At 43.9% G+C, this 18702-nt stretch overlaps 1 protein-coding gene across 1 annotated transcript in view; it reads right to left on the bottom strand.

The window, feature by feature from the left end:
- Positions 1 to 18702, bottom strand: part of LOC146809640 (cytoplasmic phosphatidylinositol transfer protein 1-like) — a 265715-nt gene that overhangs the window by 65393 nt on the left and 181620 nt on the right. The window contains exon 5 of the mRNA XM_085616485.1: positions 14603 to 14674. Within this exon, the coding sequence (XP_085472611.1) occupies positions 14603 to 14674 (72 nt within the window). The remainder of the gene's footprint in view (positions 1 to 14602; positions 14675 to 18702) is intronic.

Here is an 18702-nt window from a genome sequence, read left to right as displayed (position 1 = left end):
TCCAGAAAGTAGAGATACAGGGGGAACTGTTACGTTTCCTCATAAACTGTGTGATCAGAAATCAAGATCGTCCGGGGGTAGACCCAAATGCAATGCTTATTCTTACAAGATGGAGTCAGAATATATCAGAAGGGAGACACGATAAGCAAAATTGTATAATAGCCATGTGCCGAAAAATACGTAAAGAAATAGAGCGTATTCATGAAGAGAGATTGGGAACAGACGAGTTTGAGCAAGATGAAGTGTCCGAATCAGGGAATTCCGCGAGACAGTCAGAGACCATAGCCTATGTAGGCAGAGGAAGATCTTGTGAAAATACTAGATGTTTTTCTGATCCAATACACTCTGTATGTCCAAATAATAGCAGAACGTATCCGACGCCTGTAATAAATCTGAAGTCTCCTGAACATTCGTTTCAAGCCGCAGATAAAATACTACGAGAACGAAGAGGTTACCACCTCCTCGATTCCATGGATGAGCAAGAATTAGCCAGATCAGCCGTGCACTGGGTTGTTAGTCCTGAAAAATACGGTGATGAGACCGTAGCACACACGTTTCTCAACCTCAGTACAGATGAACAACGTTTAGCTGGAATCTATATGATTCAGCAACTCCTCATATTATATAAGAGCCAACATGCTGACCCTGGTCCTTTACCTGATATATTAACGGAACTACTTACGTACAGATGGAGAGGTTCTAGTAACAAGCTAATTAAAGAGATATTAGTGTCACGTAAGCAGTACGTCCTTTTTGTAAATCCAGATTCTCTCTCCTTGCCCCCCAGAGAAAGAGCACCGTACTACATGGATAGACAAAATCCTTTACGGGAAGTGCACCCAATAAAAGGCGAAGACAATGAGTTTCACCGTGTATTTGTTTACACACCCATATCAAAAATGGAATTATTAGAAATGAAGAAAGTAGTACCTAGTCATGACAAAGACCCAGCGGGTTTCCACCGAGAAATTAAAGACATGTTACTGATGGGAGAGTACACCTTTCCTGATATTATGACGATATTAAAAGTGCTTTTGCCTGCTGGCATATATGAAAAACTGAAAGAAAAAGAGTGGGAAGTGGGAGACCAAAAGATAGACTGGACAGCATTAGCAGAGGAAGAAAGGGGCCGAGCCGCAGGTTCAGGGCTCGGGGATAAAGTTAAACTATTACCAGGTTTACTAGTACAGGTACTGCCACGTTTATTAACTACAAAAAAGGAAGATTGGGGTGCAATCACAGCCTGTAAACAAAAGCAAGATGAAGACACAAGCGATTATTATGCTCGATTTGAAAAATGTTTTGGTATAAATAGTGGTATAAAAGCAAGTAGTGACTCATATCCACATCTATTTGTGACAAAATTAGTGGAAAATGCATTGCCTCCAGTGAAGAATAGAATATTGAAATTCGAGAGTACCTGGCAAAGTAACACTCCGTCGCAAATGCTACAAATGTTACAGTATCATCACAATAGAATTAGGGATGAACAAGAACACGAGCATAGACGCATGAAGGATACAAAAATGAAAATGCTAGTTTCTCAGACAGTACCAGCAGATGGTCACAAAAAGGGTGTGACACATTCTGGTGATTCTGCAGTTCCTGTAAAAGGAACCTGCAATTACTGTAAACAACTAGGCCATTATGTACATGATTGTCAAGTCCTGAAACGTAATATAGCTACAGGTATTGCCAAAGAGAGACCACGATTAGTTAGACAAGATCAGAATGAACAAGGAGCTATGCAGCATGGACAGTCCGTGCCAGTTCAGCAACAGTCTATGCCAGCCTCACAGCAACCCATACAGTTTGTGCCAGCTGCACCACCGTTGCCTGCTACTGCCACACAAACCACAACACAACAAATGTATCAGACTGCACAGTATGAATACCCTGAGTATCAGCGTTACGCATGAACCAGCCTAGAGAGGGAAGTTGACTTACCGCTTATCGAGATTCCGGTAGATAAAGAAGGACCTTATGTACATAGTGAATTATTAGGTCAAGATAGAAAATTCTTACTCGATACAGGGGCAAGTCGAACAACCATAAAACGTAGTGAGGTTCCAGGGGCACCCCTCTCAGGCTCTCAAAATGTTTCCCTTGGTTTTTCAGGAAAACCTATTGTTAATGAAGTATCACAGCCTCTACCACTTACGATAGGACCTTTGACACGAACTACAGATTTATTGCTTACTAAATCATGCCCAGAAAATCTGTTAGGAATTAAGACTCTGAAAGCACTAGGAGCCATAATATGTTGTTCTCCGGAAGGAGTAAGGTTGTTTTTGCGTGATTTTAAAGGTCACTATGTGTCTAGAGACATGGATCCCCGACTACAGATTTTACCAGTACATCTATGGGCACAAGGCCCTACGGATGTTGGCTGCATGAACATTACACCCTATCGAGTTACATTGAAAGCAGGAGTGGTACTACCACGAATGCGACAATACAAGTTACCGCATGATGCTGTAGTGGCTTTGTTGAAAATCATTGATGAGCTAATTGCCCAGGGAGTAGTTGTAGAAACAGACTCCAATGTATGTAATTCACCGATAATTCCGATTCTTAAACGAACTGATCCTACTGCTCCACCAGTGTACCGATTGGTTATTGATTTGCGTGAACTAAACAAGTGTATTGTACCACAATTCCCTGTGGTCCCTGATATATCATCATTGTTGACAGCAATTGATTCCGAAGCAACATTTTTTACGGTAATTGATCTCAAGAATGCCTTTTTCAGCGTCCCAATAGATCCGGAAAGCCAATACTTGTTCGGATTCAGTTTAAATGGGCGCAGTTTTAAATTCTCACGCGCTCCCCAAGGATTTACAGAAAGCCCCAGCATCTATAGCCAAGCACTGAAACGAGAACTTGACAGTATCCACATGCCAGTCAATACTGCACTGCTTCAATATGTCGATGATCTGCTGATCACCGCGAGAAGCGAGCCAGAATGTGAAAAAGCTTCTCTGACAGTTTTACATTTCCTAGCCGACAAGGGGCACAAGGTGTCCCCTTCTAAGCTGCAATTCTGTGTTCAGCGAGTTATTTATCTTGGTCACTCGCTGTCCAAGGAGGGAAGGCAGCTTACACCAGATCGCATCCAGTTAATTGCTAACATGTCAATACCCCAGACACAAAAGGAGGTGCGGGCTTTCATAGGCCTCACTTCATATTGTAGGCAGTGGATCCCTCAGTACGCATTTCTAGCAAAACCACTCATTCAGTTAACCACACAGGAGGCAGCCACATCGACTGTTCTCCCTTGGACTCAGGAACATACACAAGCTTTTGAAAGCCTAAAGGAAGCTTTATGTCAAGCACCTGTTTTAGCAACACCATGTTATAGCAAACCTTTTACACTCTTTGTTACAGAACGCGAAGGTACTGCCTTGTCAGTACTCACTCAGGATCAAGCAGGATCACGCAAGCCATGTGCTTATTTTTCCAGTACATTAGATCCCGTAGCTCAGGCTTTGCCTGCATGCCTGAAATCAGTGGCAGCGACAGCTTTAGCAATCAGACAAAGCGATGCCATAGTATTAGGACACCCATTGACAGTACAAGTACCACATGCAGTAGAGGTTCTTGTGAACCGAACACAAACACAACACTTGACCATAGCAAGACTTACCGGCTATGAACTGACATTGTTTCAACCACACATAGAGATCCGACGGTGTAATACATTGAATCCTGCTACACTATTACCTGTAATTGGAACAGACCCACTAGCTCATGATTGTGTTGAAATCATTGAAATAAAGACGAAACCTAGACAAGACTTGACAGACGATCCATTGTTAGATCCAGACCTGACGTTGTATGTAGACGGATCATGCATGAGAGCAAGTACAGGAGATTTAGTGGCCGCGTATGCAGTCACAACAGACACTGAAGTTATTGAGACACATTGTATAGATACTCTGTCAGCCCAAGCAGCAGAACTTATTGCTCTAACGCAAGCCTGTATTCAAGCCACAAATAAGAAAGTTAATGTATACACTGACTCACGTTATGCATTCGGAGTTGTACACGACTTCGGCGTGCTGTGGCGAGAGAGAGGTTATCTAACGTCCCATGGTGCCCACATTCAGCACGGACCCCTCATTCATGCCTTGTTAGACGCAATACATCTACCCACTGCTATATCAATTATGAAATGTAAAGCACACACGAAGGTTACTGATACCATTTCTCAAGGCAATGATTTAGCTGACAGAACAGCTAAACAGACTGCTCAGAATCGCACATTAGACATGACAAAGCCAATAGTTCAGACACCAACACAGTGTATGACAATTAAGGATCCCGCACTTGACGTAATTGACATACAGACACATGCCACAGCAGAAGAAATAAAGAAGTGGACTGAACTAGGAGGGATCCAGACAGATCAAGGATGGATGACGAAGGAGAAATCTGTATGGTTTCTCCCTGATTCCATGGTTCAAGCCATTATAGCTACAATTCACAGTCCAGCACATTTAGGAGAGAAGGCTATGCTAGACAGCATTCAGCACATTTGGTTCAACAAACATTTACGAGCAGCAGCTAAACAAAAAGTTCGTACCTGTATGATATGTTGTCAGTTTAATCCAGGAAAGAGTGTTCCCGTAGAGCAGGGTGGATTTCAGCCTCCTGACCATCCTTTTGAAGTCCTCCAGATGGATTATATTCAGATGGAACGTTGTCGAGGATTCAAATATGTTCTTGTAGTTGTCTGCGCTCTCTCCCGTTGGACAGAGGCGTATCCCGTATCAGATTACACTGCCCCGACTACTGCCAAGCAGCTAGTTCGAGAATTCTTCCCACGGTACGGTTTACCACGTGTTGTATATTCAGATAACGGTCAGCCTTTCTCATCCGAATTAATGAAACATGTCTCACTCTTGTTGGGATATCAGTGGAAATTCCACTGTGTCCGACACCCCGAGGCAGCAGGTCTCGTAGAAAGACATAACCAGACACTGAAAATCAGATTGTCCAAAATATGTAGAGAAAAAGGTGTCGACTGGATAGTAGCATTACCAGTTGCACTCTTTTACATGAGAATGGTAGCACACTCTAGAACAGGGCTATCCCCGTATGAGGTGATCTTTGGTAGACCACCGAATATGTGGGGGACGCCTATACCACGTAAAATAACTGATGTCGACTGTAATATGCTGACAGATTACTTGGCTTCCTTGATGTCTGCACTACAATCTTCTCGTTCACAGGTAGCTGCAGCCTTTCCCGACAACACTGAGGCGAAACCCCATGACGTTGTTCCGGGTAATCTTGTCTTTGTGAGAAACTTCGACAGGAAAAGTCAATTGGAGCCCAGGTGGAAAGCACCCAAGTTGGTCCTGTTGACCACAAGAACAGCCGTGAAGATCGAGGGACGAAAAGGGTGGATTCACTCAAGTCACGTCAAAAAATTTCATGGACTTCCTCCTGACACAGACAGTACTGCCCGTGTGTCTTCCCCCATTGACTCAAAGCTACCTTTGGCTGAGGCCAGTAGCACCGAACTCTATAAACAGAAACTCAGGTCCAGATCTAAACTGTCGGACGATTTGATTGTTTAAGTCCTCTCCAAGGTGAAGCGGTTGAATCTGTCCCGACATGTACCCCTTAGGTCTGAATCATGTAGAGTCCAGAATCATAATGAAACGACATGCTTATTGTAAATTACTGCGTAACCACTGTATTGTGACTTTATTAATTTTGTCTTCCTTGAGTTTTTTAATAGTTACTGCAAGTATATTGTTGCATATGTATTATCCTGTTTCTAAACGTGTTTTCAATATAACTGATGAACATTCTTTTAGTGACCTACCGCCACATGAATTATCCTATAGACTTGCGCTGCGAAATAACACATTCATTAGTATGTTACATCATTCCCATCAGACTAGTAATGCCACCAATTGTTGGGTGTGTGGCCGACTTCCTCCCTATCAGAATAACAAAGGAGTTCTGCCTTTCTTTCCACATCCATTCACACACAATGGCTCCTGTGGAGCATGGTTTAGTTTATTAAATTCCATAGACCCAGACACAGCAGTTTATCAACAACATTGGATATGGGGAAATCTGAATCTAGTTTTATTCAAAGTCTGTCACCCTAATAAGGAGGGTCACCTCAGTAGAACAGGAACTGATTTAGAAAATGAAGTGTATAAATTAGGTAATTTTACGCCTAATCTTATGATTTTGAATGTCAAATCCGAAGTTGAACTAATTCTGCCCACTATGTCAGTATTTCCAGTTAAGGGTGAATTATGTGTAAGAAAAGTTGGTTCCATACACATGGGCCATAGCCAATGCGTTACTACAGTAGAATATAGTGATCAAGGTAAATCTTCATTTAGAGCTTCTCGCCATTCTTACTTCATATGTGGTCAGACGGCATATATGCGTCTGCCTCTAGATTGGGATGGTACCTGTTACATCGCATTCCTTTTGCCACCTGTTTTCCTAGCTCCCCCTGATTATTATCGAGATGTTCATTTAGTACACAATAGAGAGCAAAGAGATCTCCCAGTTGTCGATTATACTGAGACAGCATGGGACAAGTATGTAGATTTCAATAAAGGTATCTTTCCCTATATAGGTACTATATCAAATAGTAAGCTGATACGTAGACTCACCAAGACTCTTGAAGCTGTAGTAAACGAGACTATAGCCGCCCTAGGCAATCTGACAGAGGAACAATCAGTGATGAGAATTGTTGTTCTCCAGAATCGTCTTGTCCTTGACGTCATCCTGGCCGATAGGGGCGGAGCTTGTAGGGTCATCGGATCCAGCTGCTGCATATTCATACCAGAAAATTCGCCATCTGTATATAAAGCTATAACACGCCTTCATAAGATTGTAAGCCAGATACACGAGAATCCAGGCACTTGGACGTGGTCCGGGTGGTTTTGGAGTGTGATATCAGCCTGGGGATGGAGAGTTCTATCCTTCCTAGGTATTGGCCTTCTTATGCTCTTCAGTTGTTGTTTATGCCTACAATGTGGACCAGCGATTTGTGGTCTGTGTGCCACATCATGCATTCCACATCAAGGTTTTCGCTCAAGATCCCGGAAGAAGAAAGAAGAAGAAATGATGCTCCATGAGCAAATCAATGGAATGATGAAGATTGATGTCTCGTGAAGGGCAAGAAGGGGACAAGGAGGGAATGTGGAAATGTGGATTTTCCTGATCAGTTATGTCCCCTATCTTGGACCCCAACGGTTCTATATGCATGTTACAAGTACATGTATGTTCCCTCCAGTTCCAGTTTCTAAGACGCAAACATATGTGTGTCTACCGTCAACATGTTCTCTGTCAGATCCGCCATCAATGGGCTGGATATTTGGTTCCTAAGTATGAAAGGCCACCGACTTTATATGGCTAAGTTACTCCATTTTTACAGTTCAGGCGAGTAGGCCCGATTCTGTCCTCAAAGCCTTTCCCTGCTCTCTGTCTCTGACAGCTTCAGCTTGAGCTCGCATCTGTATCCATGAACTTTGTCCTACTCCCTGTGCAGCTAACGGTGCCTGCCTCGGCCAGTTTTCGCCTGTCTGCCAAGAAGTTGTATTTCACCTTCGAATTATCTATTTTGCTCTTCAGCCGATGCATTCCTGTCCAGTGATTTAGGTAAACATTTCCTTTAGCTCACAAGCAAGGGACTCAGCCTTTCCGTCCTCCTGCAAGTGATTCATAGCCCTGTTGCCATGGAAAGTTTTCTGCCCCTCGCATCTCATATAGACACTTAGACGCTTGTACACGCACACAGTCAGTATAGAATAGATTCTGTCCGAGAGTCTCTTCCTTGTGGATAACATAGTTCTTTAAACATAGGATGTTAGATATGATTTGGGATTAGGATGACTTGACCCCAGACTTCTCGTCTCCACATGTAGAGCTAAATGCCAAGTCCCCTTCACCCCCTAGTTGCACGTCAATTACACGTCATGCTGCCGCGCGCGCATCTATGCCAAGTATTATCTTATAGATCCACCTATGTCTGATAATTCTAACCAATCATGTTTCTTTTATTCCTTATTACGCCTAGTTTCGATTATGTCACTGTTTTGTCACTTTTCTTATCAAATGTTACGCCTTCTACATTCGTTTCATTGTAATGTACTTATTATAAAAATACATGTCTGTTAATAAATTATTGTACTTCACTTCCTGAACCTTCGTGGTGACGGAACCTGAGGGCCGCGACTCGAGTCGGCCATTTTGAATGGAATAAAGCCCATTAGAAAACCTCTTATACCACGGATTCTGCCTCTCGTTATTTTGAGCTATTTTACTTTAATTTAAGATTCCGCATGAAATTCAGTCCGGTAATATTTATTTTATTTACCACAGTGTCCTCGGCAGCGGTCTTAACCCCCGACACCCCCCTCCCCCAACACACACAGGGCACTCGCCAAAGATGGTGCACTAACTCAGGGGACAACCCATGGATAGCAGTCCTTTAAATAGGGGTGGCGGGGGAGAGAATCAGTGCAGGTACTTTAAACTATGGGTGGAGTTAGAGCTGATGCTTAGGGGCGGGGCTAAGGAAGCACGTGTAATGGGGATAGAGACATTTAATATGTTTCCATTACGCACAATAGCAAATAGTGCGTGCTCTTTGAAAATAAACTTTAAAATTAAACTGCATGATAGCGCTATTTAACAGAAAGCCTGTTCAGTTAATGGCAGTCGCTCCATTTATTTACATATTTCAGAGGTTTTCTTATCGAGAGATGAGAATGCAAGGCCACCAACATGCCTACGCAGAACAACGACACAGCAGCATGTTACCAAAGCACAAGGTAGGCAGCTTTGCCTCGGTTTGCATTTCAAACTCAAAGGGAGGAAGTGGGATTCCGTGTTTCTGCAAGGCTGCCTCAATCGGTGCAAATTCATCATAAGTAAATTAAATTGGTCTTCGGTTACTGCTGGGTTGTCGATGTGCACGTTTTCCTTTAGAAAGAAGAAACTGCGCGTGAACACAATCTTCGCCCACGACAGACGTAGCAAATTAATTACAAGCATTGGCCGCGCGGCAGTAAAAGTAACGCCGCGCGGCCATAAATGCGAGTCATCGCGATCGCTCTGAAATCGAAAGTGATCACGATGACGCGCTAAAGCAGGAGTTTTCAAAGTGCTGCTGAAGGCTGGCGCGCGTGCACGATCGCGAGAACGCAAGCGCTAGGCCAGCCAGCAGCACTTTGAAAACTTCACATACAAAATGTCTCTCCGAGCCAGCGCATGCGCTGGGCTCAGCGAGACCTAAAAAATCAAGCATTAGTTAAAAAGTGAAAAGGTCTCAACACATGCAAGCACTGGTATGCACAAATGAACACGCATGTCTTTGCTGTTTCTTTTTCAACCATGCCCTTATTATTGATTCAGTTATATATATTTTTTCCAAACTTACTCTTTTCTACCGTTCCTTTTATATGTTTTCATCGATGAGATGTATGGTGCAAACAGCATATTCCTGTGTGTTGGAAGGGTTTTTAGGGCTTACCCCGAGGCATTCCTACACTTTTTAGTGTCGCTGGAGAAATTGCCCGAAAAATGTCCCATCACACCTTCGACTTCCAGGAGCACACACATAATCACCCAACATTTCCCTGTAGTGAACCACATGATTCTCTTTCACTCTTGAAGGAACAAGAGTGCATAGACATTACTCAAAGTGAAACATTTTAAAACGAGCTAAACTTTGCTTTGGCTAGCACATCTAGAATGTGCACTTTTTGCTGTCATTGAATAAATTAAATGTCCTGCATGTATATTTTTTAAAAGGTAGTAGTTTTGTGAGTTCAGAGCGAGGAATGCTACGACCAATCATTATATTTTTATTAATAGCACACAAGCTGTGCATTTGATGTACTCTGACAGAACCCTCGAGGCTGCTATTGAAGTGTGTACCGATGTCAACAGTAGGGCTTACAAATGCTCTTTGTGCAAAGCTACAAGGCCGGGCCTCAGCCCACCCGCCACGAGAGCAGCCCTGAGGAGTGCAGCACACACTTCATATGGCCACAGGCATGCTTTGAAGTTGGGAATTGATGATGTTTCTTTATGCTCAACAGACCCCAGGACTATCTTCAGAACCACCTGTAGAAGATGTGCCTATAGGATTGCCCGATTCAGTGACCGTCTTCAAAACTGACGGTAAAAGATATTCTATGTGGCTGGGCACGGTGCTGGTAAAACAATTTCTCATTTTTTAACTGAAATTCTTGGGAGTAAAACTGTTCTTTCCTCGCCAAACCGTGCTGAGGACGTGGACGTGCTCGCTTCCTCACTTGGAGCTCGTAGGCTACCAACAGAATATGTTGAGGGCTGTGTTTAGAGTTCCCACTCGAGTTCCTAGAGATATGCATTGAATATGGGCCCAAACTCTGGCGATGCCAACTTACGTGGCCTTTTATTTGTCAAAGACCTGAAGCTCACTAAGAACTACCCATTATTGCAACAGAAGCTACCAAGATGGCACTTCCATGAATTTGAGTTTGTGCCAGATTCAAACTGGTGTGCCCATCGTATAGTCTGAGGGCTAGACAAGCTATCAGAAAATGTATTCACTCATGCGCTGCAACTACCGTAGAGCTAGAAACATCCAGATATTTTATACAAGTTAAATGGGCATAGTTTTTACCACTAAACTGTTAGAGTCATTGACCGCTGGTAACCTAGCGTGATACGGCTTCCACTTAATATATCCTGCCACCACATCATCTCTTCGCACCACATTGTACACTGAGCCAGGAATAGGACAAAGAAGGCACCCTCTGCCCTATTCCTCATATTAAATAAGTTTTAAGTAGCGGGATGAATTGCAGTGGGCATGATAGTGTGGCTCTTGTAGGGTTGTGCAATATTTATATGTGCAGTGTGCCTCTCTGAAACCAGCTTACGGAGATAGGCACTACTTTCTACTTTTGGGGTGCTGCTCTTTGCCCCCTGGGGCATTGGTTGTCTGTAGCAGGATAAGGGACATGGAGCAATGCGATGCTTCCTCAGGTTGAGGGAATAGCAATTTGTGTGACCCGCCATTCTGTTTTAAGTCGCTTGTTCTCCTTGTTGCCACTTGCTACACTAAGGGTCTGATTTCGATGTCGGGCGGATTTCCTTCCGTCCGACACAGACTCGGTCCTAAGACCGACTGACACCCAGTCGGAAGTCCTGACCGCCTCATTAGGATGCGATCGAACACTGTTCGGTCGCATTCCTACATTTCACTATGGGAGCATGAATTACGGTTGTAAACTGGTCCTAATGCATGCTCCCATTGTGAACTGGGAGGTGTGGTTCATCCCTGCACCCCGTGGCAGTCACCTCAAGATGCCTGCCACAAGGTGCATGGATCAACTGGGGGGGCATCATAGGTACCCTTTCGGCCTCCAAGCAGAGGCTGAGCACCAATAGGGTCCCTGCTGTGGGCCCCCAAACATGCTTTCCGACATGTTTTCCATGGCAGGCAGGCTGGCATGGAAACCAGGTCGGAAACCGTGCATCGTAATTTCAAGGGCAGAAATGCCCGCCCTTGAGATTACTAGCCGGCTTCCGACTGGTGGACGGGCTCTCTGAGCCTGTCGGAAGCCAGCCAGAATCACAGGCCGGTTTCCTTTCTGACCCCCTCCATCATAATGAAGAGGTCAAAAAGGAAACCGAGCGGCCCATTACGATGGCTTTACCGGACGCATCGTAATCGACCCCTAAATGTTACCTACATTAACTAGTCGCTGACCTAGGACGCACTGGCTACCTAAATCTACAGTTAGAGAATTCGTCCAGGTGCTGGCATGAGGTTGGCCATTGAAAAGTCTGTGAAGTCTAATGTGAAGGATTCCTGCTTGAGGATGTGGGTCAGTGACAAATCCCGAGCATGAAATCTTTTAGACCGGTACATTGAAAAACAAAAAACTCTCCGCTCTCCCTTGTGACTAGGACTGAGCAGAATTCCAACTGCGCCGCAGTAATCAGAGAAATTTCAGTAATTCCATGTTACTCTTTGATGCGGAAATATAGAGAATTATGCAAATACTCCTCCTCACGTATTTTAGAGTAATTGGGGGGGGGGGGGAGGAATCCTACTACGAGAGCACATTAAGTGAGCGCGTGTGGCTGTTCATGCTCGATATTTGTGTTCTACTCAATTTAGTGCTGTTTCTTAGAGCCAAATGCAGCCTTGCATCCATTTTGGAAACAAGGGTGCATTTTGCGCTAAGAAAATAGTGCTAAATGTCGGTAGTAAGTTGGGGGAAGAACCACCTCAAAAGCACATTTACAGAGTGTGGATGGCTGCTCACGCTCACTATTTGTGTTACGTTGCATTTAGAGCTATTTCTTAGTGCAAAATGCATCACTGAATCTATTTTGAACACAAGGATGCATGTGTGCGCTAAGAAATAGCGCTAAACACAGATTTACTCTTCTTTGTAATCTTGCGGAATTCTTAGGTAATTTCACGTGATTACGGTACACGGAAGTACACAAATTACACCCACCCTCTACTTGTGACCCCCTCCACCAACCATCTATCCTGCATTTGCTCTCCCAAGGGCCATGTGTGAGTGGCCATAATCAATGAGGTGAAAATATCAAAACTGCATCAGAGTTAATAGCATTTTAGATTAATGGTTTGGCCCAGGTCACCTGGAACCCGAGACAAGGCGTCAATCCTAGATAATTTTGCAGACTCTTTAACTTGAAAAACTAGAAAAGTGTGACTTCATTGGATCACACAAGCTCTCTTGACGCATATTTCTCTTCATATATTAAAAACTGATAAAACACTATTCTGTCTCGTTTATATACAGATAAATCATTCAATTTACCGCCAGTGGCACTTGTCCTATCATCCCGATCAAAATATTCCCAAGCATGTGTGCATGGACATACTGAACAGGATGATAACTTGGGTACAACATCTCCTCTCAGAAGATTTTTTACTGAAATTTGGATGGTGGGAAGCCTGCACGATTTGTCGCAAGTTCCATCTGCATGAAGTGAAACCTTACACAACCAAAACGTTTTTTGATACCTAGAGCGCTGGGACAATCTATGGAAGTATGACGCGTTATCTTATGCAGATTTGTGGAACGCACTATTGCATAGGAGGGTATCCCGGCGCACAAGCTTACTTTCCTCGTACTACCAGACAAATGTGAAGCTAAGGCAATACATAATTTGAGCCGGTGGTTTCTGGTGCTCTGCACCGGCACATGATTGTCAGCACTGGCATTTATGACAGCCTACCACATGGCGGCGATGTTTGTCTAAATTAGAGAAGAACACAACAACTGCTGTTTATTATTTCAATATACGTTGATGATGTCCAATACCTGCCTCCCAAGCCATTCTTATAGCTTATGGTGTAACAGCTTGCACTAGAAGAAGTGTGAAAACGCCGTTCTGGGAACCACACCCACCTCTAAAACTCGGCCACGCCCCTTGACGTAGTTCAATGCAAGTTCAAGGTGTCGCTCGTCCACTCTTCAGAGAGCGGGTCGTGTTTTCATGCGGTTTCCCTTCTGACGGCATCAGAGCCCGGATCATTTCTGCAGATACGGTGCGCTGCTGCTGCCACATGAGCAGTGGAAAGTCTCAGTGTCTCTTTCCATTCCCATCCTGCACCGACTCACCTCTCAGATGCACGAGATAAAACGTGGCTCGAATTCATGTCTCGCGTCTCTCTCAGAATTGTGTAGGATTCTGAAGATGGCCGTTTTAAATAACTTAGTCGGTTAAGACATCTGCTGCATAAGTCTGTGTGGACACTTTACACTGAGGATTGGCTTTCCCCGGGACTGGTTCACACGCTCGTCCTTCACAGTTGAACAAAAACAGTGTTTTTAAAGTTGGAAAATTGCAATGTTAGTGCTGCACGGCCAAGGCAGGAAGTGACATTGAAAACAAGCCAGTCCTTTGAGGCATGGACACCTTTGTCGGACATAGGTCACGCAGTTCGCCGGTGACTCGATACAGGCACTTGGGGGCTGTGTGCAGCAGAGACTGGGACTGGATGTCACCAGGTATCATTCACCCAACAAGTGCCCCTAGAAATGATGCTCCGGAGCATGGCAATGTCTTCAGAAATCGAGTAGTTCACGCTTTTCTTGCTGATGCTTCTTGTGATGCATTTTTTGACAACTGATTAAGGGGCATATTATCAAGGAAGGCGTTAAAAATTAACGCCGGTTTAGCGGCAGAAAGCGGCGATAATGGGCTTGATAATATGCCCTGGAGAATTCCCATAGAAGCCCAAGTTCTGGTGTGAACACGGTCTTCTATGGGAATTCTCCAGGGCATATTATCAAGCCCATTATCGCCGCTTTAGCGGAAACTGCCGCGATAATTTTAACTCCGTCCTTGATAATATGCCCCTAAATACTTTGAATATCAAACCTGTTTGGGCGTTATTATTCTGTCAAGCGACACTTTTCAAAATCGGAGCCATGATTTGCTCAAACAATGGCGCGCGCTGGTTTGTAATAGAAAGAAACAAGGCCGCAAACTCGACAGAAACACAGCTGCTTAAATGAACACAACTATGCTGCCTTCTGTGCACAGAAAGGCGGCGTCGCACTGCTGTACTTACGTTTTCGTTGCACCCATTATTGTTCTCAAATTTGGTTTCTATTCGAATTTGGAACTTGGGCAGGAAGGAACACTGAAATAAACAAGCATTGGAAGGTTAGCTTCAGTCTTTTAGGAGATGGAACAATGCAGACCAGTTATTGTCTGTCATATTTATGGCTACATTTGTAAAGGAAGTGGTTTGGAAACTTCTGGATCCACTGGGCAACTAAACAGTGGCCCCTCAGTAGCCTTCAAGGAGCGTGGTAGAGAGCAGAGTTATAAGCAGGGCCACTAGTATAGAGCAATTCTGTTTCTGTTGCATATAGTGCACAGTTATGGATGTACAGCATTTGCCACATAATTGGCCAGCCATATAATCCTGTACCTGCTAGATATTTCATTGACAAAAATGTGTTAAAAGCTCAAAGGCATCAAAAGTTACAAACAAATTGACCTTTCTTACTGCATGATTTAGTCACACCTGCCACATAACTTTAAACCTCCATTGCCACATAGTGCCAGTGTTCTTAGTTATGGGGAACTAATACTATCACTCCCTTTTAAATAAGGACTTTACATTTATTGTCCGATGTGTGTGGGAGAGAGAGAAAGTTTGTGTTTCACTTGCACTTGCTGTGTGCATTTTATGCTGTTACTTATGCCACTATCTGGGTGCCTGCTTTATCTCTGTAGCCATATGCTTGGATTTATGGTGGTGTCTATGGTAAATGAAATGTGTATCTTTTTGCAGGGACTAAAGAGTTCTTGATTTCAAAAGTGTCCCTTCACTGCCTTTCTGAGGGTAGGTTTCAGTGTGTGTCCCCTATCTGAAATGGGTGGCCATGTGTTTATGATGTGAATGTAGGTTGTCTATCCTTGCACCTCTATGTGAATGTGCTTAGTTGAGATTGTTTTCAACATGCGTGTATGTAGTTTGGCAGTTGTTTGTGTGTTCTGGTGTCTTGCTGTGATTTTTTCTGTGCAGTCTGTTGATGCATCCGTGCATGAGCCAGTTTCATCCTCTGTGCATGTCTAGGACCACGTGGTACTTTTGCTCTGTAATACTGGGGAGTGTACCATGTAATTAAAACAGGGCTTCCCTAAAAGGTCACGCCTCTGAAGAGCAGTCACCCACATGTCAGGCAAGCATGATATGTTTCTGATACTGCACTGGGTTTACTGGCATTTCAAACGAGAGAGAGAGACGCCTGCTCAGTGTTCCTGACTGGCCGGTCCACTTATGAGCATATCAAAAGCAGAACAAGTAGATACACCCCAAAGTCTCAGAAAGAGCCCTAAAAATGAGATTTATGCTGTATGTTCAGACTTAACCATTGTTACAAAACATACGAGGAAGGTGTCATATGCACGCTTCCTAGGTGAATCCTGTTTTCTCTCAAAATGTTGTCCATACCTGTACCCCTCTCTCTCCTTCTAACCCCGGTGTAGGTCCCATACTTTCTGCTTTCTACCTTCTAATGTCTATCCCTGGATGTATGTAGGAGATACCTGAAGAAGGAGCCAGAGGGCATTGCAAGAGGATATGTTCAACATGGCGGTTCGCTAGCTTGAGGGCATGGGACGGCTTCTAGGAACTGTTGTGTTTAATTCGGCTCCCCGGTGCCGCTGCACTGCCCTGCTTCCTCCCTGTTTTCAAGAGTGCTTACCCTGCTTTTGCCTAGTTTTTTTCTGTGTTCGCCTTCCTTCCCCTCATTGTTCTCAGTGCTTTCCCCTGCTTTTGCCTCATTCTTTTTTACTTCTTTCGCCTTCCTTTCCCCCTGTTTTTCTGAGGGCTTTCACAGCTTTTGCCTTATTTTTACTGCTCTCTGTCCTTTCCCCCCCATTTTTTTGATTGCTTATCCTGCTTTTGCCTATTTTTTCCTCCTTTCTTCTTCCTTTCCCCCATTGTTCTGAATGCTTTCTCCTGCATTTGCCCCGTTTTTTTTTTACTTCTTTCTCCTTCCCCCCATTTTCTGAGTGCTTTCCCTGCTTTTGCCTTATTTTTACTGCTTTCTTAGTTCTTTCCCCCTATTTTTCACAGTGCTTTTCCTGGATTTGCCACATTTTTGACTGTTTTCTCCACACTTTCCCCCATTGTTCTGAGTGCTTTTCCTGCTTTTGCCATTTTTTTACTGCTTTTTCCCTCCTCTTCCCCCTTTTTTGAATGCTTTCTCCTTCTTGTGCCTAGTTTTTCACTGCTTCTCCTTGTTTTTTCCATTTGCCACTCACACCTGCAGCCTGTCTTCCCGCCTCTTGCTTAGCCCTGCCCACCATCTCACAGCGCCCCTCCCTCCTCCCAGGACCTACTTAATGGAGGCCACAGCGATCACGTGCTGCTGCACCTCTTTGCTTCCTGCCCGTTATTCTGAGAGCTTTCTCCTGCTTTTGCCTCATATGTTTGACTTCTTTCTCTTTCCTTTTCTCCTGTTTTTAGGTCTCGCCTAGGCAGCGCTTGCGCTGTCTCTTCGAGACATGCTGTAATGAGGTATGGACTTGAATCTTCGCCCACTCTCCGCACATCTTTTTAACTGGCTGCTGTCACTGTCCTTTGTAAATGTTGGCTTTTGATTTGCTAGTAGGCTTAGTAGTCCCTCCTTAGTACCGCCCTGTCTCCTTTTGTTACCGCTCATGAGGATTGGCCATTTTACGCATGCTGATACTCAGTATGCTATATTTTCAGTCTGTCTGCACTATTTTCTTACATGACTTTTGGCTGCCTGTTATCTCTCTCGCAACCCCACGTGACAACAACGTAGTTCACAGGGAAATTGTGCACTGGTCTAATGCTCATGTTGGGCTTCTCCACTGAAACAATACAAAAAAAACGAGAGAAGCTGAAACCTAACAAAATGTACAGTTCACAGGGCAATTGTGCACAGGTCTAACATACATATAGGGCTTCTCGCTCTAAAACAACGCAAACAACCAAGAGGAGCATTCACATTCTGTCCGGTTCGCTTTCTGTGAAGTAAAATATTCTACCACGTAATCCTTTATTCTTCATGGACATGAATGAAGGACTACCAATAGCTGGGACGGGATGCTATTAGAAGGTGTGGTCCAAAGCCAGGCAGAACAATGAAAAGAGGCACAAAAAACTAGCTACTCTTAGCTGAGTCTAATTATCCTAATATAACAGGGGAACACACCTATATATTATTTTTTAAATGTCTGTTTCTTTGGTGCCTGCTGGTATTAGCTACACAGGCACTGTGGGAATTTCACGCTTCTCATAAGCTGATGGAAGCACGAAAAAGATGCTCATCTGTCATAAAAAAATCAACTAGAATTAAAAAAAACCTGTTTATTAGCAGAAAGTGGTGTTACAATGCTGCGTGAGACTCATGCACTGCACAACTGTGTGTTCAAATTGGACGTTATCCTGAAGCAGTTCTAAGTTGAAACTGTGTTCTTTCTCGTAGTCTGATCGATTCAGACTTTACATGTGCTTTCTTTGCCATTCGGTCTGAGAGCCTATCTGTCACCCACATAAACACACGCTTCCTTTCCTGTGTTGTGCCACCTTCCAGTGCATCTAAGCAAATGTCGTCTTTTTCTGATATTTTTCTAATCCAAAATGCAGTGTCGGAACGGAGAGAAAAAAAGGTTCAAAATTCAAAAAATGGCCAGATTGGTTTTCTTCACAACCAAATGCATTAGCGCCACTTTACAGAGAGTGCCAGTGAAGCACTACTTTCTTTTTCTCTAATTCCGCACAACAGTGTTCACTTCTGCTGCTCTGCCGCAGCACCTCTTCCCCCTCTCTTTCCTCCTCTTCCTCTTATTCCGTCTGTCTGGCTCGCTCGTCCTCACTTGCTGAAGAACATAACTTCCACAGATGGCTCTCTTGCCTACATTCCACATGCTTTGCATTCCTATAACTGTTTGCTATTTCCAGGATGTTATTACTTTTTTTCTCCAGATATCATATTACTATGGACTCCCCTCCCTTATAACCTATTTCCCATTGCTAGTTGTCCAGCGCCTCGATGTCATACCAATGGAAATAGCGCTATGCAAATATCTTCACTCCACTGCATACAAAAAAACAAAAGTACAAAAACATTGCCAGTTTCAACACCCAAAGCTCTAGCTCATGTTGTAACCTCCCACAAGGAC

Source organism: Triturus cristatus, chromosome 7, assembly GCF_964204655.1.
Source record: "Triturus cristatus chromosome 7, aTriCri1.1, whole genome shotgun sequence".
Lineage (NCBI taxonomy): Eukaryota > Metazoa > Chordata > Amphibia > Caudata > Salamandridae > Triturus > Triturus cristatus.
Note: the sequence above shows the minus strand (reverse complement) of the source record. Positions and strands in the feature narration are given on the sequence as shown.